We start from the raw sequence: 26603 nt of genomic DNA, 5'->3' as shown, positions 1-26603 counted from the left end.
CGACTATGACATAGTTTCCTTATATTTGCCATTACGTGCCACATGGTATAATGTATCATAGGACAATACAGAAAAGTATAATACAGTAATACATCTGTAACACAACATATAATATAATAGCACATGTGGCAAATGAGAGAAGCTTAGAGCATTATACATAGCATGGCATGGCATAGCCTAGCATAGCCTAGCCTAGCCTAGCATAGCATAGCACAGCAGGGTATGGCTTAGCATAACATAGCATAGTATGGCATGGTATGGTATGGTATGGTATGGTATGGTATGGTATTGTATGGTATAGCATAGCATAGCATGGCATGGCATAGCATAGCATTGCTTAGCATAACATGGCTATGCATAGCATAGTACTGCTGTTCAGATCATGTCAAATTATGTCCAATTATCAAAAGAATATTAGAATTAGAAACAATAGAAGCTTATAGCATTATGCAGTATAGTATAGCATAGTATAGCATAGTACAGTATAATGGTACTTTGGTGGTACCATATAACCATACAGAGGGTAGGATCACTGGAGAGTCTAAACCTCATTCATACTGTGGTGGGGAAAAACACTCATCTAAATAAAAATAAGTTTTCAAAGTTATTATTGACTTAAAGGGTGACAGGGTGCAGCACAGATGTGGGGACACCAAACAGACTTTCTTTTTGGATTCAAAGGTCTAAATTTAACTGCTGTCTTACATCTCTTCCCTTCCCTCTCAAGGCCTATCACTCAGGCGAGGTGCTGGAGGAGAAGATGGTTGAAATATAGCCCGAGGTCGGGCATGCCTGTCGGACGTGACTGTGGGGTGGGGAGGGGGCCGGGTTTCTGCTGGGATGGGATCAGCTTTGATGGGGAGTAGGAGTGGGTGGCTGTTGTTGTTTTTTTGGACATTGTGTTAGGCCTATAAAAAATGACAGCAGAGGTGGGATGGTTCATGAAAGGGGGGGAGGCTTTATAGAAACAGGAGGACTATTAAAGCCAGCGGGGTTCGATTGACAGCACACTGTTTAGGAACAGTGAGTCACACTGGTGAGGAGAGGAAATCATTCAGGATGCCAGAGCCAGCCAAGAAAACAGGTAAGTGTCCTCATTCAGATACTTTAGTCCTACAGCTTTCCTTAGCAAACTGGACCTAGAATGAATTTTATAAAACTATGTTGCTGTCAGAACAAATGTAAACTGTCTATAATATAAAGCTATGGACAGCTGAATGTGTAAATGTTGTTTGTGCCAATCTGTACGTAGTGCTGCCACACCTCTCTTAAGCAACAATAAACCACAACCTACCCGCTCATTTGAGATCAGTTCATCATGATAAACACTCAGATATACCATCAGTCTGTGGAAGCTGGTTTTATGTTTATTTATTGTCTTACCACAGTGTGTCTATCTGTATATTTTGTTAAAAAAGTAGTGGTATAGTGAGTTTCACAACGCCTCAGAATGGTGACACAGGTTGTTGGTGAATGTGCTAACATTAGCAGAACTCAGAAGCATATATACATGTAATTATTTGTCCTCTGTTCAAAATGTTTCCAGTGGTGTGTGGTAGCTGCTCTGGTTGCATCACGTCACATGGCGCAGGTGGAAAACATGGTCTGATGTGAAATTGACACTGTCACATTTCCAGCATCACTGCATTCACAAAATGATCCACCGATCCAAAAATGCCAGCCAGGATTCCAACCTGACAAATGCCTTTCCACAGTTTTCTTTCGCGCTCTTGAGCGGGACTGAATGGCTGTTTGTGTGTGTGAGTGAGAACCCCAACATATCAGATGACACAGTGGAGCCCAAATGGTCAGCTTGTTGTGTGATAAGACCTTTAGTGTGAAGGATTTGTTAGAGACAATAACAGTTATGATTGTCTTGAGCCAGTGGCATTAGTGACAATAATTACCTGCCCCCTGTAATCAACAGGGAGCTTTTCACCTACTTAAAGGAGAGAAGAAATTATTGCACTAGTGAAAACACACACTTTTACAAAAACATTTTAATAATAAATTATTTATTTATTATTAAAATGTACTTTAAGGTGAAGAAATTCACTTTGAGTGCCAACAAATCCCCAAAAATCAGTGGTTCCTATGAGTACCGTATATGATAAATACAGATGGTAACATTATTATGAATCATTATCTAAAGAAATATTAATTAGCATTGTAACACTATGACACACATCTCAAACATTATTAGATTATATTATGACATTAACTAGTGCAAAGAAATCACTAGTTAAATTGTGATTACTGCACAATCATTCTGACAATACACTGATGCCTTAGCTAACTCCTGTGTGTGTGTTGACACTGATTAAATGTCAACAACTATAATGTATTCTGTACACTACTTGTATCTAAACTGAGTTTACAGGGTTAGCAAAAACTCCAACTTGTTCATCTGGTGATAAAGGGTCTGTGCGCTGATGAATGTGTAAAAGGTAAAAGATCATGAATGAGTGACAACATGACAAAAAGGGGCTCATCATTCTTCCTCTGCCTCCAGAGACATAAAAATAGCAGCCAGCTAATCCCTCCACTGTGATACCTGCAGCCCCGCTGCAGCTGAAGCCTGCCAGCCTCATTTATTAGTCCAGTACAAACACACACACCCTATATTTAAACATGTAGGGTCAACTGGTGACATATAGAAGGGTATTTTTTTTCCTTTTGTTTTGTGTGGTTTGGTGATGCTATGTTGAATGCTATGTAGTCCAGGAAATGGCAGGCATCTGTATATTACAGCTGCAGCATGGTGTTACTGTTAAGCACGTCTACTGTCAGGGCTGACAGTTACACTCACACTATTTTTAGGCCAAGTGCTTGAGAAGGACATTGGTGAGGTCATCTTGTAACTTTTCAAACAAGCTCAAGAAAGCAGCTGTGCATTCATCAACAGTGTTACCCTATAGATCATTACACAGAGCGTGCACTGTACTTTCTGCTTCATCTCCAGGCTGTTGTTGTTTTCTCTTCTTCTTCATTTAGTTTCCCTCTGATACTCGAGTATTGAGTCTTTAAATGTGCCCTCACCTGGATACTCCGTGTTTATGTTGAATAATCCTGCAGCTGTTTGAGTCATTTTAACCTCCGTTCTTCTGACTGAGGCTATCCCTCAGGTTATGTGTGCATTTACTCAGAATTCAGTTTTGTTTTGTAAGTAAAGAAAACATTGACGCCGCATGCAAAAAGCAGATTTATTGGTATTCAGTTAGCCCCACCCAGTGTGCTGCAGACTGCACAGCACTGACTGCACTTTTTACACAGGAGGCTTCTTCAGTTGCTAAACTGTAGTGTCACTGGCCTCGATCACTCACTCCCTCTCCTGTTACTATTGTTGTTCCTTATGCAGACATGACATTTACTTTTACATCTATTTACAGAATAGATGAAGCTTCCAGTCTGAGGTTTAAGTGACAAAATGCTATCTTCACATTCTCCTCAACGAGCAGTCAGTGACGATTACATCAACTGTTTTTATTTTGACCCCACCCTCTCTAGTTTCAGCATTCGCCAAGAAACCAAAGACTCGTGAAGCAGAAGAGGGATCCTCGGTGGTCTTTGAAGCCGAGACCGAGAAGCCTGACGCTAAAGTAAAATGGCAGTGCAACTCAAAGGATATTGCCAGTGGCAACAAATACTTTATGACAGCTGAGGGGAACAAGCACTCCCTCACTATAAAAGATGTTACCAAGGAAGATGCCAATGTCTATGCAGTGATTGCCGGGGGTTCAAAGGTCAAGTTTGAGCTGAAGGTTGTATCAAAGCCAGGTGGGAGACTTTGATCCTGCAGCTGTACGTTTGAGGACCCTGCTCGCTCACCTGCAGGCTGTGTAGTGGTCACTTAGCACAAAAGCACTCAGTACAAATAAAACAGCACAGATGTCTGCATGCATTTGATGTTTCTGCACATGAACTCACATTCTGCACATCGCATTGTTTCATGTATCTCTGAGAAGTGAAGACGTCCAGCTATGCCTTTAAGGCTGTGAACACTCTCAGTCACTGGTTCAATCACAATCGCTTTGTCCAGCACTTTACTGCAGCTATGGTGTGTCACAGAGCATTCGTGCCATTAGTCTGTCAGTATGACCCGCTTAGGTCTTTTGTTTGGATTTGATAAGGTGTAAACAAATCTTAAAGAAAGGCAGCAGACTAATGTGTTCAACGACTGCCCACAGCAGTATGAGACTCATATCACACTTGCACTGCCTGTATGCCGACCTTGACCCCTGCACCAGCACATTATTTCCTCATGAGTAACCACCACTTGACTGGCGCTCAGGATAGACATGAGAGTCAGCTGATAGCACATGGAAAACCAGCCAGCCACCCAGAAATGATAAGACAGAAGAAATGTTTGGATGATAAATGTTTGCCAGAGAATGTTTTCAGAATGAAAACAACTGGCTCAATTCACTGATTGTGTGAATAGACCTAATAAATCATCATTGTTTTATAACTTTGTGTCTTGATGGCAATGCAGAAGCCCCAGCTGAGACCCCTGCTGAGGCCCCTGCTGAGACCCCTGTTAATGGACCTGGGGAGTCCAGTGTAAACCCAGAACAGGCCCCTGAAGCGCCTGCAGCAGCACCCACAAAGGAAGAGAGCCCTACTCCAGCACAGGATGCTCCTCCAGCTGAGGGTGAGTTACTCTGTGCAACATTCTCTCCAGCAGTCACACATTCTTGTGTTCAGTGCACATCATACTGTCTACTTGAGGCTTAACATGCTTCCCAGAAACATTTCAAATTGTACATTTTTGCACACAAGATGCTGATCCAGCTCATGAAAAAGTCTGGTTCACACCTGGCATTATGAGCATCTACTTGAGTGAGCTGGTGTAATCAGATCGAACCTATCTGCTGTGTATAATAACATCACAACTCCATGACACATTAAAGGTTAAACTGTTAGTATGTGGCCCAGACTATATTTGTGGTGTGATCTCCACATGTCATGGGTACAATTATACTTGTTAGAGCTGTCCATGTGTGATCAGATCACCCATGCTAATACCAGCTGAGAACAGGGGGGCTCAGAATATGTGATTCCATGATGCAGTGCATTTCTTCTGGGTTTATTTTTACCTTGACTAACAATGAACATTGATTGCATTACTTTGATTTTAACTTTGGTAACTGGCAGAATTTTCTAAACTTAGCATGATGAAAATCTGCATACAATACTTTTATGGTACGCTGGTTTCAGCATGTTTTATTATCAGTCTGTCATCCTCATGCTGTGGAATTCTGCTGCTGCATTTGCAGACCCACACCCTCCTGACACCAGACAGGACCTGACCGGACTCTTCACAGAAAAACCCCAGAGTGGCGAGGTCACTGTAGGTGAGCGGCTTCAAGTCTTACACATGCCACAGCATTTTCCACTTAGAGGAAGTTGTATAATTAGTTGTGAATGTCACATTTTGTGCAACAAAAAAAAAAAGTTTTTCTTTCACATTTTCAAACACTAAAACAGAGAAGGCACTGCAGCAGTGGAAATGATATGACGAGCTTTGATGTGACATGAGAATGAAGTGCAAGCTAAGAATGGTTTTTGTACAGGTGGGAACATAACATTTGTTGCTAAAGTCAATGCTGAATCCCTGCTGAAGAAACCCACCATCAAATGGTTCAAAGGGAAGTGGATGGACCTGGCCAGCAAGTCCGGAAAACACCTGCAGCTCAAGGAGACGTATGACCGCAACACCAAGGTAGACTATATATATATATAAACTCATAATAAAACTGCAAACTGTAACATTTTACACTGAAGCAATAAAAGTGCAAAACACTTTTATTGCTTCAGTCCCAGCATCAGTTGAGCAACTTCTTGCCTCAGATGCCAATCTTGACAACACAATGTACCACAGACACGCTACCTTCGAGGTCAAACATATGACAAATATTATAGAACAAGAAACATCGCACACTTCATGATGAGTTCAAATCAATAACACTGTTATAATGTAAGAGTCAGCATGGCGTATGACTGATCTTCCTCTTCGCACATGTCTATCCAGGTGTACACATTTGAGATGCAGATCATCGCTGCTAAAAATAACTTTGCTGGAGGTTACAGATGTGAGGTCTCATCCAAGGACAAGTTTGACAGCTGTAATTTCGAACTGGCTGTACACGGTGAGTGCGATTGGAAATGATGTCCCTCAGAGTCACAGTGACTGAGGATCCTGCTCTGTGTTTCAGAGGCCCCTGTTACTGAAGGTCTGGACATAAGAGCAGCTTTTAGGCGCACGTAAGTTTGAAACTTATGATTCTCACTGTTCCACTTCAGTTAGTACAACATGCCGAGCTGTTTGATTTATTGTCCAATGAGAGTCCAGGATCATGAGCACAATTTCAAGCTGTTTCCTCTTTTTGCTGGTCTTTTTATTCAAACCATTTTATTTTGAATAATGAGCTGTTCATTGTTCAGACCTTATGAGGAACAGCCTGAAACAGGGTAACTGGACTTGTTAGAGTCTTGTTGCCCTGCTTCAAGCTGTCGAATGTCCAGATCTTATTTCTATTAATTCATCTAAGCATCCCAACAATGACTGAAATACAGCTGAGGTGATATTAATACAAAGAATCAGCACCCATTTATATTATTTTGTTCTCAAATGATCTAAAAGGACTTAATTAGTTTAAATATAAGAAATATGACACAGAATATGAACTACATACATACATCAGATGAGATTTGATCTTTTAAGCTGCAGTGGATTATTCTGATGTTATGTGTGGAAAATAACTGTGGAAATGCTGATGACCTGTCAGGGGTGAAGGCGGTAAGAAGAGAAGTGGACCATCGCAAAGGTAGTAAAGGGGGTTTGTTGCAACAACGGAGGCTTGTATCCAAACTCTGATTGTTACAGAACAGAGAAACACGGGCCAGGATCAGAGACCCGGTCTCTTATCTGTGGCCTGTTTCTTCTCTGCCTTTGAGTCATGCAAAACCAGTGTGCCTCCAGTTTGCAGAATTCTGAAAGATTAACCACAGAAAGAAGACCACGAGAGAGCGTGGGCATAAAATTCAAAAATACAACAACTAATAATCATAGCTGTGATTGTGTGAACCTGTTGTTTAGTTCATTATGTAACATGCACTGGCTGCATCCGTCAGCTCTCTCTGATCTCTTTCTGGGTCTTAATCAAAACAACAGAGCCAGCTGCACAAACAGCTACCCGGCAGAGTGAGCTTTGACGGTGGTTTGATCGTATTGAAAGTTCAGGATGTGCTAAGACACACAGGCTTTTCAGTAACAGAGATCTTCCATGAGGTTTCCCCACAGAGGAAGTGCAGCTATGTGTGTTGTAACTTCACCACATAAACCAGACTCACCTTCTAATCCTGCTGTCAGATCAGAGGCAGGAGACCAGCACACAGCCAGGCCTGCGCCCTTATCTGTACCTTTTATCCCACTGATAATCGACAACCTGACCCTGCTCTGTTGTATCTGTGTGTTCTACTTAACCTTGAGTGATTTGTGTTGGATTTTGCTTGGATGCTGTTGCTGCTGCTCATGGCTTGAAGGAATAGTTCCGCTTCTTTGGGGAAATACACCTTCTTCGATTGATTTGTGATATTTAATTGAGTCGATGGCTAACACTCTAACACGCGAAGCAAGTGAAGCCAAAGCAAAAGTGCAAAAGTGCAAAAGTGCAGTTCACTAAAGTGGCCACTTGAGGCTGGCCTAAGAAGTAACTCACTTACCCTAGAGCTACATGTTAAACATGCTTAACTTTACATAAAAATGAACAAGTTCAGGGTCTTACACAAAAAAAATGTCTTGGGTGCATTCATGTGGCTGTCTGTGAGCAAGGCAGACTCAAACTGCTCTCATTTAGTCCATGTTTATTTGCGATTTTTGGGTAATTTTATAGACAGACAGGAACCTGTCTGTGTCTCACCAAATCTGTTGCTTAACTCTTCTGAACTTCATAGCTAACTAAAGCTAAATGTGGCTGCTAGCTGTTTAAACAGGCATCTAATTTTAGCCAAAGAATGAATGTGATGCCTTTTAGCTCACCTGTAAGCCCTTTTAGCATATGACGCTTATAGTGAATGCACTGCCACCAGCTGGCGGGCTAATGGCTAATGTCAGCTCTCTAATCCTGCTAAAGGCTAACAGATGCACTTTAGTAATCATTTTAATTAAAGTAGTCACAGAGTTTCTTGCTCTTATGAGTTCCTCCCTTTATGCATCTGTTCCTGAATATTGCCTCGAACCATAAACAAAGACAGAAACATTGTTATATTTCTATATTACTTTGAAAAAAATGCTCCAGCCGGTGGGCCATAACTGAGGAGGAAACACAAAAAGAGAGCGATAAAGACAAATAAACAGGGCAAACTGTATTTCCCAAAATGACGACTGTTTCTTTAAACATAGCAACATCTTCTACAAAACATCTGTGTGTACATTCACATCAATACACTCCTCCCATCTCATCTTCACAGTGTTTCTCTGCTTGTATCTGTACAGTCATGTTGTTTTATTCTTTCTACATTTGCATATTAGGAACAACAGCTAACAGAAAGTTTCATTTAAAACACACCATGTCTGTGTACAGTAGTAACATCTGTCTGCCTCTATCTGTGATGCTGACGTTATGTTGTGGTTTCTGCAGTAGCACAGATGGAAATGAAGATTCGGGAGAGCTGGACTTCAGTGCCTTATTAAAAAAGAGGTAAAGCAATTACTACAACATAAAAATTAAGAAATGACTACAGTACTTCAACGATAACAGAACTTTTTTCTCTCTCTCACACTGTCTGGGCCGCCCTGTGTCTGCAGAGAGTAAGCCACTTCTGCATTAACAAACTAAAAGTTGAATGATCATCTAATCTGAACATGATAAGTCAGGGTGACACGTTTGTCTCACCGTGTGCATCACCCAACCTTATCTCTCTATTGTCATGACGCTAATCCCCTCATCACTGATGCCACATTTTACATCTTTGGTTAGTTATTGTATACTTTGTTTACAATAACTAACAATAACAATATCAGATATCAACCATTCACCTTGAAACTGAAAATCTCCATTAACCTTCTCTTTAGAGTCTTTGTGTAAGTCCATACCTCCCATCACATCATACCCCGCCTCCATAATCCAAACCCACTGTTAGTAGACACACATCAGTCCCATGCATAAGAACACTGAATTCAAACTTCACACAAAGCATGAAGTCAGTGTATGATGTATGTTCTCATGATGTGTGCAGGCTTGCTTCAATGCTGTTTAACTAATGTTGTAATGTTGGACTCGTTTTAAAGGCATATTCCTAATATGCTGATTGAAATGCTGTGTTTTCACTTGTCTGGTTTGTCTTGCCATGTTTGCCTCTTGGGTTCTACTTCTGAATGAGCAGCAGTTTCTTAAAATCCTCCAATCGGTAAGATACTGCTGACGTGCTGTCTGGGTGTCACAGGAAAAACCTTGTGATGTGATGTGTCATGTGTTGTGTTGTGTTGTTGTGTGTCATTTATTTATTTATTTATTTGCTTGCTTGCTTGCCTAATAACATGACTGTTTTCCTTCATAATCTGTAGCACAGCATAGTACCATAGTACTAGTACTAGTAGTTAGAAATAAGGTCATAGTAAGATGACCTCATTTCTAATCTATAATATGAATTGTGAAGGTTTGAAGTTATACTTGTGGTCACAGATTTTAAATGCAAGGCAAAACAGATACTGTAAATTTAGCCCAAATTTTAGGATTATTCAAAGGAGAAATTGAATTGTGGGGAAATAATAAAGCTGAATGGAGAATATTCTTACAAATAAAATGTAAAATTAACCAGAGATCCTATGTAAACATTAAATCACACCTAACAGATTATTTCAAAGAATGCATTACCAACCAATGCCGTTTAAATCATAAAATAGTCAGAAATTGTGTGTTCATCATCAATAGAGAATAGATAATGAATGGAATATGTACTAATACTGCTGTCTAGCCTGTGCTGTGGGATCAGTGTTAACGTCATTCGCTGGTCTGGTTTGTGGGTGTCAGAGCGGTGCAGGTGAGCACAGACCCTGACGTGGACGTCTGGAAGATTCTCACCAGCGCTCCTCCTTCAGAGTATGAAAAGATTGCTTTTCAGTATGGTATAACTGACCTGAGAGGGATGCTCAAGAGACTGAAGAAGATGAAGAAGGAAGAGAAGAAAAGTGAAGGTTAGTATCGCTGATCCACTGCTGACAAAAGTCAAAAATAAAGATTATGACGAATGTGGTTTTTTTGTGCTCTTTAACAGCTTTCCTCAAGAAGCTGGATCCTGCTTATCAAGTCTCAAAGGGACACAAAATAAAACTTGCGGTCGAAGTCGCTAACTCAGATGTTGAGGTGAAGTGGCTAAAAAATGGACAAGAACTCCACCCAACTGGAAGGTCTGAATGACTCTTTAACACATGAACTGAACATCATCAAGCCTTTAAGACTAATGTCTCTGTTTCATGTCTCCGCCTCGGTGTCTCTGTGTTTCATCCTTCTGTCACATTTCTAGCAAGTGAGTGTCAATATAAAGCAAACATTTCCTTTATATTGATAATATGTATCACATGTGTGAAAACCATGACGTTCTTTGTGCAGGTACATATTTGAGAGTGTTGGCAACATGCGCTACCTCACCATCAACCACTGCTCCTTGGCGGATGATGCAGCATATTCCTGTGTGGTGGGAGAAGACAAATGCACCACTGAGCTCTTTGTTAAAGGTATTTACAGTTTCAATGACTATTGCACAATAACAGCAAAATATTAGGAGCTGAATATCTCTTCAAATTCATTTTTATTTGCTGCAGAACCTCCCGTCACAATTGTGAAAAATCTGGAGGACCAGATGGTGATGAAGGGTGAGCGGGTGGAGCTGGAGTGTGAAGTCTCAGAGGAAGGAGCCAGTGTTAAATGGTAAGTTATGATCATGACTCAGCCATTAGCAGTGCTGGAAGAGTTATAATTCAAATGTAAATTACTGCACAATTATTAAGCATATGTCCTTAAATGTATCCAAAAGAAACTAAAGTCAAGTTGTTATAAACACAACTTGACTCCTATGACAATGTAGCTGCACTGATGATCACAACACTGATGATCAGTAGTTACATTTGAATGAGGTTGGATCAAATCAATATTGTGCAAGCTGAATTCAAACTGTTCATATCTGAAGGAAAGTTGTAATAACTAACATTAATAGACCCAGACTGGGTTCATTCTATTTATTCTTTTTCAGTTTTCAGTCAGTTGCTCAGACACCCAGTAGATGGCATTTGAGGTGGTCATGTCTACAGACAGATGCCAGACCTGTGTGACAGACTGAAGTAGTGCTACAAGCCATAAATTATCACCTCAGTGAAAAGGTCACGTCAGCACTTTATGGGTCCACATGACCTTTTTCTGAAGGAGAAAGTTGCAGCAAGAGCACACGAGTTTGTGATCTGATTCCAGAATAATTTTATTGGAACAGAGGCCAAAGGTCAAAAACAAATGATTCATGGGAACCACTGCAGATAAATGTAGATTTGTTGTTTAGAGATTCTATAAAACAGAAATATTAACAACATCATTCTGGTGCTGTGTAGGGAGAAAGACGGTGTGGAGCTGACACGAGACGAATCCTTTAAGTATCGCTTCAAAAAAGATGGCTGCAAGCACGTGCTGATCATTAACGAAGCCACCAAAGAAGACTGTGGTCACTACAAGGTTAAAACAAACGGCGGCGAGTCGATGGCTGAGCTCATGGTGCAGGGTGAGTGTCGGTCAGGCTGCGAGCACAGTGCGAACCTCTTTTGTCATAGATGAATTCTCCAAGTGAACATTCTCATACCCCACCAATAGCTGTGAGGCCTTGCAACTCTTGGCATGCTGTCTATCTTTGGGATATAGCCGGCATCACTCTGCCAAGGTTGCCGCAGCGACAGAAGTCCACATGCCAGCTAAAGTTAGAAGATGTATATTTCACCTGAAGGGCGGCCCTATCTGATGTCTGTGTCTTTTTGTCACGCTATTTTCCATAAGAGAGGGGGGGATAAGAATGTTTTTAAATAAAAGTAAGTTGTTGTTTTATTACTAGATGATAGATTTTCTTCTAGTACCAAGCAGCCTGGTGATGGTGATGAAAGAGCTCCACAGGGCCGCTCAAAATGTTGTGAGTCTCTTACATAAATCAAGTTTTAAATAGGATATGATATGTTTTGCAGGGGAAGATTTAAGGTCTTAATTTCAATCCACAGGTGATCTAGAAATGGTGGATGGTGACAGTGCACACTCATCCCTACATGAACGTAGGCCAAATACAGTCTAAACTCCAGCTATAGTTTTACTGAGTAACCACTTCATCTCAGTAGACAAAAACAATAGACATCATGTGTGTGTGTGTGTGTGTGTGTGTGTGGCCCTGGATTTAAACCCGATCTTTGTTCTTGCTCTCAGTGCATTTAAGTTTGTGTGGGTTGTTAATCGAACATCCAGGCTGCCAAGAATGACCATCTGCCATCCCATAGCAGGGATCAACACCTCAGTCCACAGTAGAACTCCATTATAATGCCATTCCCACTGTATTTGCCCTCCCTGGCAGTGAGCCCCTATAACCTTTACAAGGAGTGTGGTGTGAGTTATCTCACCCAGATAACAATTTCTACTTTGGGGTAACTTCAATAACTCCCATGTACATTTCTCTTTGTGATCTACAGTCATAACCTGAAGCTCCTGTATCTGCTCTTCATTTCCTTTCACTTTATTTTCCTTCATAAATCCAATTAACTATTCCCCTTGTGTCTGTTGCTAAGATACAACACACAAAGAGACATACTCAAGCTTTATTTCCATAATATCCACACATACAGTAGCTGCATTTCATTATTTTCTATCATATTATTCTCACACATCATCACATCTGAAGGCCTTGATAGTTTCTATTAACTTTTAACTATTTCCGACCATGCAGAGAAAGAACTGGAGGTCTATCAGAGCATAGCAGACCTGACGGTGAAGGCGAAGGACCAGGCAGTGTTTAAGTGCGAGGTGTCAGATGAGAACGTCAAGGGAATCTGGTACAAGAATGGTGTGGAAGTCAAACCCGACGCCAGAATAAATATCACACATATTGGAAGGTGAGGACACTTTTACTGGTGAACATGCTGCATGTTGTCACATGATACCTGAACTAAAACACCTGAACACGTAGGATCCACAAACTGACTATTGATGATGTCAAACCTGAGGATGAGGGGGACTACACTTTCGTGCCGGACGGCCACGCTTTCAACCTTTCAGCTAAACTCAATTTCCTGGGTAATATTTATTACTTTTAAAATATAACACCAGCTAAATGTTTATATATGATTCCTCACTTCTTCTTTTTTAATTGATTTTGCAGAGGTGAAGATTGATTATGTTCCCCGCCAAGGTACGTAAATACGTTTTCTCTTTCCTGAAAGCCACACTAGCTACAGTGCATTTAAACTGGTGCTGCATTACGTTCACAGATCCTCCAAAGATCCACCTTGACTGCATGGGTCGCACTACCGATTCAACCATCATAGTAGTGGCAGGCAACAAACTGCGCCTGGACGTCCCCATCACAGGCGACCCTGCTCCCACCGTGATCTGGACCAAAGGAGAGAAGGTAAAACGTAAACATGAAGCCCTGAGTTATTCCTCAGCAGACTGGTGCCATGGTGGAGTTGGTAAGGTCTACGCTGAAGCTGAGGCATGCTGGGAAAGCAACACTTCAGAAACCGGTAGCATATTTAAATAATGTGCGATAATTCAAGTATAAAAGTGTACTGTGTGGGTTCCATATCATGCAAACTAATACATCATGTTTTCACCATGCTGAATCAGCGCATTGCTACTAACAGCTTAAAGGTACAACTTGTAAGATTGTTAAAATAAATAACAAAGATTATAAACAGAATGTGAAAACACAAGATGTCTGAGTGCTGCACAGATATCTACTGATGTTAGCTTGCTAATAAGCTAGCGTTACCACCATGTAATACCACTTTGTACCACAAGATGGGGGTAGTGGGTCAGTGTGGAGGAACACGCAATGCTTCCCTAAGACCTATTTTACAAAGTTAAAGGATTCAAACATGTGTTTCTTAGTGTTTTATTAAAAGTATAAAAACACCTGCTGCAGACTAGATAAAACAGCCTCTTGGCCTCTAAGCCTTTGCTGCTTGGTGACCAAGGAGATTTTGTAAGTTGAACGGAAGAAGAAAAGCAGCAAGAGGTAAGTGTTGGAGAGAAAAACAGAAAATCATCTTGTCATCTCCGATGGTTACTTTAAATGTTTCTTCCTAGACTACATGATTGACAGAGGACAAACCTCATGGAACACTGACTCACTATCCCACCATGTGGTTCAAAGTGGTATTACAGATGCACATGGTTCATGTTTAGCAGGTTAGCATGCTAACTTTACTATACATCTATAGTAATTTCTTCACATTCGGTTAATCGTTTTGTTAAATTTCAAAACTTTTAAATTAACAATCTTAATAGCTTTAAAGTGTACCTTTGAAGCAATAATGCTCTGCTGGTTACTGGTCTATGATTGGAGGAGAAGTCTTCTCTGACCTCCTCAGCTTTTACCGCTTTGCTGTGCTCAAATGTAGGCTAGTTCTGTAAAACCTGAAGGAGAAGAGACAGCAGGGCGCACGACCACCTGGACTGCAAAGAATGGGGAGGTAAGTGTGCATGTGTGAATATCGGCATTATTAGTATGAAAACAGCATGTTTCACTTTATACATTGACACTAATAAAACAGTGGCCTCACAGTGCAGTATGAAGCCAGAGGAGAGGTCACAAAATGTGAGTTCTGAATGAAGATAATGCTATCTAAGTATGACAGCTTCAGATCATGCACTTAAAGCACCTTCTTTAGTGGTTATACATGTTCATGTGTGTTTTCTGTTTTATGAGGCAAAATAAAAAAAATGCATGCAGTACTGGTCCATGCCTACAAGGTAAGAGCATGTTCTGATCCTTCCCTCAGACACAAATCAGAGGAAAACAGCTAGTAAGTACATTTTATATTATGTGAGTCAGAGGAAAGTAGCTTTTTAAATTACCTGCCTCCTATTTTACAGCAAAGAAAATGTCCCACCTGTGGAGTTAAGCTCAATCTCTTATGAATACAACTGTGAAACTTCTATCACTTGTCCTGCATGATGGCATCTGGACTTGTATATCCAAACCAACATGTGATGTTTGGTAAAGCATGACTTGCCCAAAATAGTCTCCCACACATAAAATAAAGTCTGAGGTTTAACAGACTAACACAAACTAGTTAGTCCCTCAGCTCTGGTTCTCATTGTGCAGGTGGTCACAGAAGGAGACGGCAGGGTCCACGTGGAAACCACCAAAGGCCACTGCATCTTCACTATTGAGGGCGCCGAGAGGCAGGATGAAGGATGCTACTCTGTCGTGGTTCGAAACCCAGCCGGGGAAGACACTGCAGACATCAATGTGAAAGTTGTTGGTAAGACTGTGTTGCGATGATCAATGCCAATTAACTACCGCACCCTGTAGAGCAACAGTCGAGTCACTTCACATACTCAGGAAGCTACTCAATGTTTAAGTGGGTTTTTTTTCTGATCTCATGGGCAATATTTCCCTCCTCAGATGTTCCAGATCCCCCACAGACTCCCACAATCCTCAGTGTGGGAGAGGATTCCTGCGTTGTTCAGTGGGAGCCCCCTGCATTCAATGGCGGAGAGCCAATCATTGGTAAAAACATAGTAAGATTCTTCATTTGTTAGCATAAACAGCTCCTTTGTTCTTTTGACAAGCCTAAGTTTAATTCTCAGGTTATGTGCTGGAGAGAAAGAAGCTGAAGAGCTACAGGTGGATGAGGCTGAACTTTGACCCCTACCCCGGTACGACCTACGAAGCCAGGCGCATGATTGAAGGTGTGCCGTATGAGATGCGAGTCTACGCTGTCAACGGCATCGGCATGTCTCGTCACAGTCCAGCATCGCAGCCGTTCGTGCCAGTCGGTAAGTCATAGAATCTGTGATAAGACTGAAAGAAAAAACTGATTCACCTTCTTGCTCCTCAGTGTCATGAACAGACTGACCGATGATTTGTCATGGCTGCAGTTGTTGAGATGTCTGAGGGCTCTGGTGTCTAGCGTGGTCAGTGTAGAGTTTCACTCAGGTCAGGAGGCCTGGCTGAGTTGTGGTCATGACAGGACGGGGTCATGTTTACTGTGCGTTTGTTGTAATTCAAGTCTGTGGATTGTGTGTGTTACAAAAATGTAGGTTTCACATACGGAATGTAGAGGTCATTCCTAACATCAGTCGTGTGTGTGTGTGTGGACGGATGATTCAGGAAGTGAATCATGTGTGCTGATAAGTTAATGTCACATTAATAAGAGATTAATGTAGTGTTGATTTTAGACAGTGTGACTCAGCAGGTTGCTGAGTGGCTCTTTAGCTCTTTCCGCACTTGATTCTGGTAGTGCTTCATTAGTTTGTTTTATTTTAATACTGTGGTCATTGTGTTACGTTGTTGTACTGCTTTGTCCATTCTGGGCTTATTTATAAATGACCACACAATGAGTCATACTTACAGCATTGAATACTGATGCCTATAGTGTCAGAGAATCTTACCGGTGTGTATGTCTTTGTCCACTGCTGATCACTAACTTAGCCCCTCCTGTACTTGTCTGTGGAGTCCGGTGTCTTTTGTTTATGATGCCCCTGCTGTAAATCTCTGCTGTATTTATATCTAAGAAAATCCTGACATGCAGCAGACACCTGTAAATTTACAGCAACACCTGGACATTCTGGCACTTTTGTCATTTTTGGGACAAAGACAGAGGTATGTGCAGCTCTGTGGAAGTCTGGGTCAAAGCTGCTCCATGATAGCACCCTTATTCTGCGACTAAAGTTTCAATTGCCTTTCATTCAGTCTCTGATTTCCACTCATTGATTTAAGAGGGAACATCACTGTGTCCAGGTGGCCAGTCGTCTGTAAGACAGCTGATTAGGAAACTAGCCACGGCATTCCTCTCTATAAATAATGGCCTGGATGCCCTCCACTCTGCTGGGGCCAGCTGCTTGACACAAAGAGGTGCATCGCTGCTGGAGGTTGTTTTAACTACTGGAAAGACAGTAGGATGGGTACGAGTCTGTAAGGGTGAGAGAGAGACAGAATGAGAGCGTAGGTTAGAAGAAGACGCCAACACAAACAACCAGCACCGTCAGCCTGCAGCAGGCCTGCTACACACTGGGAAAACAAAATGACAAAACCTAAGCTTCCAAAGACAGCGGAGAAGAAACCAGTGGAAGAAAAGAAACCTGCTGACCCAGCAGAGGATACTGCTCCAGTGGAGGCACCAGACAAGGCTGAAGCCAACGAAGGTAAAGCCAACGAGGCTGAAGCCAACAAGGCTGAGACAGAGGCACCTCCACCTCCTGAGGCTGAACAGGAACCAGAAGCCAGCAGTGAACCACCGGCAGAGGCAGCTCCCAGCAGAGTAGAGGGAGCTCCCGCTGAGAATGAAGGCACACCCCCAACAGAAAGTGGTCCTCCTGCAGAGGAGGGAGCTGCACCCCCGGCCGAGGAGATCCCCGTGGAGCCTATTCCTGCTGCTGCTGAGCCAGAGCCACAACCTGTTTGCAGTAGGCATCCTTTATTTTGAGATGTTGGAAAATAATGTGCTATAAATGTCACTTAATTCATACATTTTGTTTTTAAAGTCAGTGTTGTAAGTGTTTCTGGTCTATAATGCTTTTGAAAATACAACAATATGAGTGACACCCTTGGTCCACCCTCTGTGTCTTTAGCCCTGATTACCCTGAGCTACTTTTTAAACAGCTCCTGCTGGGTTGACTTTCTACAAACACACAAACCCTTGACCTTTGACAGATGCTCCCATCATTTGCCTGCACTGTATACTTTGCGTGCTTCCTGTGACAGGGAGGTTGTGGCCTCAGTGACGAGAAGGCCACAACTACAATCTGACACCTTTCAGTCCGTCCACATGTTGTCAACAAGTTGTTGCAGCAACATGAAAATATACAGTTGACTGAAACATTGCCTGGAATGGAGGGGTGACATTTGTTTTTCTGGTTCCAAGATTTATGCAATATGAGATGAGACACTGGAGTAAAGCCGCCCAAATTAACACACATCCATTATTAACATGTATCTGTGATTGATACGTTTGCAGCCTATAAGGTAGAAGATGAGTTACAACGGCCTTCATGCAGTCACCAAAGACAGATTTTACTACATCTTTTGAAGCTCAGCGGTTGCGGTTTTGACAGATATGATGCTGTTGAATCTGACTTTACCTCTACTGTTACTCTATAAATACTGTGGAGGCATATATGTTCAGAAAATGTGCTATGTTTTCTAAAACTGACACCTTCCAGTTAAGGTCACAAATTTATCAATCGCACCGCATATGAGTCACAACAACAGGTACAACAATGTACCATTTCCTTAAGTTGGTGCTAAACTAAGTGGCTAACCTGCTATTTAAACTGACAAATACAAAATGCTCCCATTAGTTTAATATCCCTTCTCAGCCAAATGTCATACATTTATAATAGACTTACATAAGCTTGTAAATAACAATGATGCTGCTAGTGTTTGTTTTCTTTTGACACTTGTAGTGTAGTGAGAGTATTGCGTGGGATGCAAATATCTTGTGCAAACTGAAATCATGACATCTTATCCCCGCGGGACACAAAGTACAGCAGGCACTCAGATGCTGAGCGCTGTGGTGAGCTGCAGGTCAGTCACACGGCTCATGTTACCGCTGTATGAAAGAGGACACCACTCACAGGCTCACAGGTTAAAGGACTGATTGATATCAGGTGACACATATTTAAAATCCAAATGAATATTAGCTTTGATAATAGGATTACATTTGTATACATGCCTATAAATTGCAGTAATACATCTTCATCTCAACATTGAGGGTCAACAGTACTTTCTTTGGCCACTATAGTTGTGTAAGAGAATTTATGTGTTGCGGCCTCTGCTGATGACATGTCAGTAAATTTAAAAGAGACTATTTTTACAACCCTTTATGTTGTCTTTTCATGCTCAAGGTGGGAGTATGAACATAAATCCAGATCTATCATTAGCCCGGAAGTCTAGTGAGGGTTTTTGTTACTTTAAAGGATTATTACAAAGGAGTCTGTTCAGTTACTGCTGCTATGACCTGCCAGACCGCCCTCACCCTGTCCTTTTGTTTGGTCCTGTTTGAGATGATTCTGGACTATTGAGCTGTGGTTGGACTAACGTGTTGGTTAAGGTGTTCCTGACAAACGTTGCAACATCAAACAAAGCTCTTAATTAGGTGTATTTGCTTGTTGAGTAATTTATTGTTAATGCATTGCCTCAAACTGCATTCTGCCTCATTTCTAGCGCCAACAAGTGAACCCATAGGACTGAGCGTCAGCGATGTCAGTGACACTACCATCACGCTGAAGTGGCGGCAGCCTGAGAGGATCGGCTCTGCTGAACTGGAGGGTTACGGGGTTGAGTACTGCAAGGAGGGCAGTAAGTGCTGGAGCCAGCCGCCTGCATGCTTTTGATAAGGAAGAGCTTTAATAACATATACCAACCCAGTTTATACACACTGTTACTGTTCACTGTTCTTCTCTCATAAAATAAACTGTTGTGTTGTCACAGCTGATGAATGGATCCCAGCCATGCAGGGTCTGACAGACAGAACATCAATGGTTATCAAAGACCTCACAACCGGAGACAAACTACAGTTCAGAGTGCGAGCTTACAATATGGCAGGACCCAGCGCTCCGGCTACTCTGGCTCAACCTGTCACCATCAGAGAGATTATGCGTAGGTTGGATGTTTAATGAGACATGATAACATGTACTGTGCCTCTCACAGAGCTTGCTAATCATTTGTGTTTTTTGCGCACAGAACGGCCTAAAATTTGGCTCCCGAGAAACCTCCGGCAGACTCTAATGAAGAAAGTCGGAGACACTGTCAACATTGTGATTCCATTCCAGGTACGACGACGCTTAAAACAGATTAGAAACATCAAAACTAATGAAGTCTTACATGACATTTCAACAGTTTGGCTTCTGTTCCAGTGAATGTCACTTTATATTACAACTTTTCCATTATTTTCATGGTCATATTTCACAGGTCGGGTGCCTTTAGTAAAATATTATCCAGCCATGAGGTTTTCATCTCACATGCTAACCTTCATCTTTTGTGTCCAGACGATTATAGGGACAAAAGGGTTTGAAAATGGTACAGTACTGAATGATGAATGGCATTAAAAGAGCTTTAAATCATTCAGATGGAAAATTAATACATAAGATAAAAAATGACCACATTTAAAAAGCTTTGAAAGGCTTTATAACAGTTTTTAAGGTATTGTATCACCTGGAAGTGTTTAAAGTTTGGTTTTTGTCTTGTTTCCTGTGATGCAGGGTAAGCCCAGGCCAAAGGTTACATGGAGCAAAGAGGGGGAGGTCCTAAACCCCACATTTGCCAGTGTGAGGAACAGCGAAGTAGATACGATCCTCTTCATCCGCAAGACGGAGAGAAAACACTCAGGAAAGTATGACCTGCAGGTGCAGATTGAGAACGTGGAAGATACGGCGTCAGTCACGCTGCAGATTGTTGGTAAGCGCAGCTGCACATATGGAGAGCTGTATGTGAGAATGATCAGTAGACTGTCTATAATCACACAAATAAGTCGTATTTCTTATCTGTAGACCTCCCTGGGCCTTCCCAGGGCCTGAAGATCGCAGATGTCTGGGGTTTTAATGTGGCACTTGAATGGAAGCCACCAAAGGACAACGGTAACTGTGAAATAACGGGTTACACCATTCAGAAAGCTGACAAGAAGACCATGGTGAGACTCTCACTGCTCTAGATATGATTATTTTAGCTGTAAAGAGCTTTTAATTCAGCATGGGGGTCTACAGGGATTGACTCACTTTTGGAGCCAGCCTCAAGTGGCCACTTAGGGAATTACACTTTTGCACTTTTGGCTTCACTTTTCAGTGGATTTTTCCACTGAAAACTAAAGTCTGTTGTTTCCTAATGTTCTTCCACCGAATAATGATCAATAATAGATGACCAATTTTAGCTCAACCACACTATGGCCTGTTGTCTGAGAGGGGATGAATGCTGCACCTGCACAGAGCGATATTTTAGTCTCCCTTGTGATACCCATTCTGTAATCAGCCAATGCCCGTACAAGCTGTCTCCCCTCTGAGCCAGTAGCAGCAATGCATTATGGGCCTCTTGGCAAGAGTTTCCACTGCCACCATCCTCCACCTCGAGCTGCCAGGGACAATGTCGGCCAGGAATGTACTAATCTTATCCTCATAGCCTTGACCTGGTCTGGATTGTCTGACCGATGACGCGGGGCCATTGTTCCCTTGCCAGCGCAGCTGATGGTTCATGTTTCACTGTAGTCATTATTAGATCAAATTAATTTCACTCGCAACATTCTATATCGGGCTCAGGGATGTTGATTATCACGATACCAATAACAGTACATGTTAGAGAGACAAAGGCTGAGGACACATGTTCTTTGATATCCTGTTTCATTCTTGTATCTAAATAAATATAAATGAGCAATTAAACAGCTTCTTTAGTTTCAGGTACACCATAAGGGATCATTATAATAATTTAATTGGCAAATATAACTTGTGAACAAACAACACATCTAATTAGACTATCTTAATGCATGTGGATATTAAATTTAGCTTGAGACATGAAAAATAAACCCAGAAAATGAATTTATTTTTGGTCACTCATAGAAACTCATGTGTTTCAGCAGTAAGACTGAATCCGAACTGTCTTTTGTGGTTCATGTAAAGGAGTGGTTCACAGTCTATGAACAGTACAGAAGAACCAACTGCGTCGTGTCCGACCTCATCATGGGGAATGAGTACTTGTTCCGAGTCTTTGCTATCAACCTGGTGGGTCTCAGCCCTGAGCCCTGCACCACCAAAGACAGTGTTTACATCCAGAAAACAGGTGATTGCACATGCTCAGGATTCTGACTGTCTGTTTAAGTACCGAGTACACATCTGTCTGCCTGTCTGCGTCCTCAGGTATCATCTATAAGCCACCCTCCTACAAGGACCATGACTTCTCAGAGGCTCCGAAGTTCACACATCCTCTGGTGAACCGCTCTATTATAGCTGGATACAGCGCCACCCTCAGCTGCTCAGTGCGAGGCATACCTAAGGTCAGCTGAGTCGCCTGTTTGTATGGAAATACGTGGAATATAAAATATATTGTGTCACATTAAGCTAAAGTAAAGTCATAATATAATTATATGTGGTCCTGCTTCTTGCTAGCCCAAAGTGACCTGGTACAAAAACAAAATGGACATCACAAATGAGCCCAAGTTCCGGATGCTCAGTAAGCAGGGCGTCCTGACGCTGGAGATCCGTAAGCCCTGTCCATTTGACGGGGGAGTGTACATGTGCAAAGCGGTCAATGACAGCGGGGAAGACGTAGTGGAGTGTAAACTGGAGGTTCGCCGTAAGTATCAGAAAAGCTTCTGTCCTCCTTTTCATGACCCACTTACAATCCATCCCCTTTCTCCTGTAATCCTCCCCTCTGTTTTTTCATTCTTTATAAATAGAATAACTGGCTGAAAGTTGGTTAAGTTAGAGCACTGAGCAGCCAAATATTCCCCCCCAGAAGAGGTGGTGGAAAGTAAATTTGCATGTATTTACATATACTGTTGGTTTGCAGCTCAAATTGCTAAAGAAGACAAGAAAGAAAAGAAAGACGCCAAAAAGTAAGGTGAGGAAGAAGAGTTCTGCCTGCACGAACATCTTCACCTGCATCACAAACTGTGCAATACTGTCTGTCATCAATAAGGCTGGATTAAAGGGGCATGTGAACTTATTGTTCATTATCAGTATTTATGCATTGTTTGGAAGGTAATTTATGATGTGTTGTTTCTGTCTATATAAATGATAGTGAGTAGTTGATGACAGAAATATTTATGATTTGCTGTCCTGTTTCTCACCTGTTTCAGTTATTATAAATAAGAATGTGATGTGGTTTGTGTGCATAAAACTGTTGAACTAAAACAGTGTGTGGTTTTCTGCTGTAAGTGGATCTCATTATGAGAGCTGGAACAGCCACGGAGCATAAAAAAAACATGCCAGTGATACTCAGGAGGCCGGTGAAATGGATAAGAGTTGTCGAGAGCTTAGTTTTATTGTAACAAAGCCTTGCTAAGGCTGAGGGTACGAGGTATGTGTCTAATGTTCTCGGCCCCAGAGGGACGTGTGCAGAGGGACAGCTGTGATGTCCTTTTACAGCCGAGGACGTGCACTGTGTCTGTTAAGAGGAACACATGGTGGCTGTCGTCTAGCGAGCGCTGCTGTAACATCAGTCTACAGCTATTCCTTTGATGCCCTTTAATGTAAATATTGCCTGTTCCCTCTCAACCTACAGCTGCAACATGTCTTTCCACATGTCACAGGGTCCCTCCTCACAGAAACCTATCAGAGCCCCCGCCCCTGGTCTAGGTGTTTTGACATGAGACTTCACCAAATTTCACAAATTAAAAGTGAAAAGGCTACAAGGTTCAAAGCAAAACACAACTTACTGAATTTCATGTCTGTTTCTGTGTGTAATCCCAGACGTTATTTTTCACTCATCACCAAGTTACAGCTCACTATAAAGGAGAAGGAAGGCAGCCGCAGCGCTGGGAGACATGAGGGGGAGAGAAACTCCACTGGAGGGCATGACTTCATGTTAGCAAGCTTGGGGGGAAAATTCACCCTTATAATGTTGTTTGGGAACTTTCCACTGAAAATAAGAGTCGACACAGGTATAGCTGCCCTGCAATGCACAAGCTCACAATACCAGGATGTAGAAACTGTCCTACAGGGAAAGAAATACTTGTTATGAAGAACTGCTGAGCATGACTTATTAGTTGACATGAATTTGAATATTCCTCTAAAATGTGAGTAAATATATAAAGAACACAAGAATCTATCAATTTTTTGGACTTCATACGTGGGAATCTCTTAAATGGTTTAAAAAATTAAAGCAACTGTCTAAACTGCCTGAGGAAAAGTGGAAAGCATCAGTGTATGGCCAAAGTTTCTACATGTACTGCAAGCCTTTTATATACACAATTTCCTGTGTTGTATTCACACTTACATTACATGTGAATGTAGTATTAAATTACAACACCCAACACATTGCTAACATTCTACAACAGTCCCAACATGCTGATCCTTATTAGTTATTCATTTGTCACATTTGTTAGCTTAGCGTGTTAGCATTTTTCACATTTCGTGTTGCTTGCTGCCTTAAAACGCTAAGAAAATTCCCTGGACTCATTTTACTGAAAACCCTCAACCTGACTGTCCTCTAGCGCCACCTTGCGGAGCGTCACATTGATAATTATACAGTGATCAAATTTCTTGGCAGTTTTAGTACGCCGCTATCCGTGGAACCAAGCATGGCTACAATGGAATTTTGGTGCAGCAGAAACGGTTATGTGAGCTGCAGTAGGTTTACAGCATTTCACACACTGGGTTAGAAGAATGATAAATCCAGAATTCATCAATTCTCCTCTGACAGACCATGTGGATTGAACAGCTGGCCCGTGACGCTCCAAGTGAATGAATGTCCTTTCTTCCCATGTGGCCACTGTGCTGCCTGTCACACCGATTTGTTTCTCCCAGCTGAGTTCCTCAATTAACTCTTTCTGTTTTACCCAGAAATCAACCTACACTGGAAGATGTGACAACACTATGAATGTAACACACAAAGTTCAATATGCATGCTTGTTTTTTTTTTTGTTTTTTTTTACAGTTTTATTCATTCACAATTTAAAGAATTATTTTTCTACTTGAACAGAACAGAAACAGCTCATGGTGATCTCACATGAAAAACTACACATAAGATTTAATTTTAAACTGAAATTAAGTGAAATATTTTACATTATCTGCATTATTCTGCAAGTCTGTATCTATAAAACATAAAACTGTCATAGTTTATAGTTTGGTTAAAAAAAATAAATCACAGTATACAGTACATAGATTTCTCCCACAATTAGCACATAATGATGTACAACCAAATATGTCAACATATAAAGCTGCTTAAGCGAACGACAACAGATGAAAACAGACTTTTCTTTACAAAGCACTGCTGGTAGCCACTACAGTTAAGAGGTAGCTTCCTTTGTTAGCATCCCATACTTGATTTACCTATTTTCAAATAATTTACATACAAAAAAAAAGAAAGATTTATACATTTTCACCAGATGGGACAACTCGAACAATCAACGGACATTTTGGTTGGTGCAAGAATTTACACACCCAGTCGCGAAGTGAAAACAAACTGAGAACAAAAAATTACAAACGGTGCATTACCAGGACACAATAATGTGTCGTCGGTGGAAGCAAACGTTTCCCTACATTGCCTGAATTCCTGAGCACTAACATGACATGGATACATGTGGATACATGCTCCAAGGGCGTATCCACCTTAATGTGTACAGTCATGCTCCAGCACACCAAACGACAGTCAATTCCTCGTCTCACTCTGGATGAAAAGATCCATTCACTCTTATAAAATAATGCTTCTCCTGACCTACAGAACACACTAAAATGAACATGCAGAAAGTGTCTGCACACACCTATAACTCGCCTCATTTTCCTGCTTCTGTACCATCACGTTATTTTATAACGGCCACAAAGACTCCACCGTAACACAACGAATCATTTAAATGCATGAACACTCTGCAGATACTTGTCCACTTGAAATATCTGTGGTTAAATAATAATCACTCATATTTCCATTATACTGGCATCCTTTTTGGCACTGCTTACATCACAGCTTGTTGACTCAGCTGGCTGACAGTCTTGTGGTGCGTTCAACGTCACGTGAAGGAAATACTGGATTAAATTCATGTGTTTGAGTTGGATGGTGTTCATAAATTGAGCTGCTGTTCATGAGCCAAAAGTGGTTTGGAAATGTAATTCGGACAAGTTCAACAAGAGTGAGTGGCATTAGTTACATTTGTTGAATTTCCTGTTTAGTGTCTGTTGTATTTTTACTTTGTGATATTTCGGTAAATAATTTGATCTTCACTTAGAAATGTACAAACCACTTTAGATTTGGATAAACAAAAATTATAATGTATTTTATTACTGTATGACACTCCTGGTTACTATTGATGTCTGGTGATGAGGCTGTCACAGCCTTGCTAGGATGACTTTGTACCCTCATAGAATGTCCTTTTTTAACAGAGCAACAAGTCAACAGCTGTTTTGTCAGCTAAAATAAGCCTGAAAAGTTTGATCCAAATCCAGCGGCATGATGACAGAAAAGGCCCAGACCTCATTTTTCCTTCAGACCAATAAAAAAAATAATGACCTAAGCCTGTGTGTGTGCATACGTACGTTTTGTGAAGAAATGAACAAAAGCGAGGTGCGGCTGTTGTTGTGAATGCTTATGTTATTAATATTATTATCGTCATTATTATTATATGGTGTATGAAATCGTCTCCACCCAACACTCCTGCTGCTCAAACAATAAATAACATCTTTCAAAACCACCAAGCATAAGTTGTGGCAAAAAAA

The 26603-nt window shown here is 41.4% G+C and overlaps 1 protein-coding gene across 12 annotated transcripts; it reads left to right on the top strand.

Moving 5' to 3' along the window:
- The first annotated feature begins 960 nt into the window (after positions 1-960).
- mybpc3 (myosin binding protein C3) lies at positions 961-22996 on the top strand. 12 transcript variants are annotated; one of them, XM_028402058.1, is made up of 34 exons: positions 961-1084; positions 4493-4651; positions 5277-5354; positions 5574-5722; positions 6032-6149; positions 6216-6264; positions 6789-6827; positions 8643-8702; positions 8810-8812; positions 9388-9411; positions 10035-10198; positions 10279-10411; positions 10528-10530; positions 10614-10738; positions 10826-10931; positions 11603-11769; positions 12967-13132; positions 13207-13313; positions 13399-13428; positions 13508-13647; positions 13866-13889; positions 14642-14713; positions 15349-15508; positions 15652-15756; positions 15837-16025; positions 19414-19548; positions 19681-19848; positions 19933-20021; positions 20451-20646; positions 20739-20878; positions 21855-22014; positions 22092-22228; positions 22341-22527; positions 22744-22996. In XM_028402058.1, the coding sequence occupies exons 1-34, from the start codon at positions 1060-1062 to the stop codon at positions 22791-22793; spliced, it is 3657 nt and encodes a 1218-aa protein (XP_028257859.1). In that variant the 5' UTR covers positions 961-1059; the 3' UTR covers positions 22794-22996. The 12 variants fall into 12 exon arrangements, with proteins under 12 accessions (XP_028257859.1, XP_028257863.1, XP_028257860.1 ...); XM_028402062.1 differs by lacking the exon at positions 6789-6827; XM_028402059.1 differs by lacking the exon at positions 9388-9411.
- The last annotated feature ends 3607 nt before the right edge of the window (positions 22997-26603 follow it).

Source organism: Parambassis ranga, chromosome 3 (assembly GCF_900634625.1).
Source record: "Parambassis ranga chromosome 3, fParRan2.1, whole genome shotgun sequence".
NCBI classification, from domain to species: domain Eukaryota; kingdom Metazoa; phylum Chordata; class Actinopteri; family Ambassidae; genus Parambassis; species Parambassis ranga.
The sequence above is the reverse complement of the archived record's forward strand: the minus strand, read 5'-3'. Positions and strand labels throughout refer to the sequence as shown.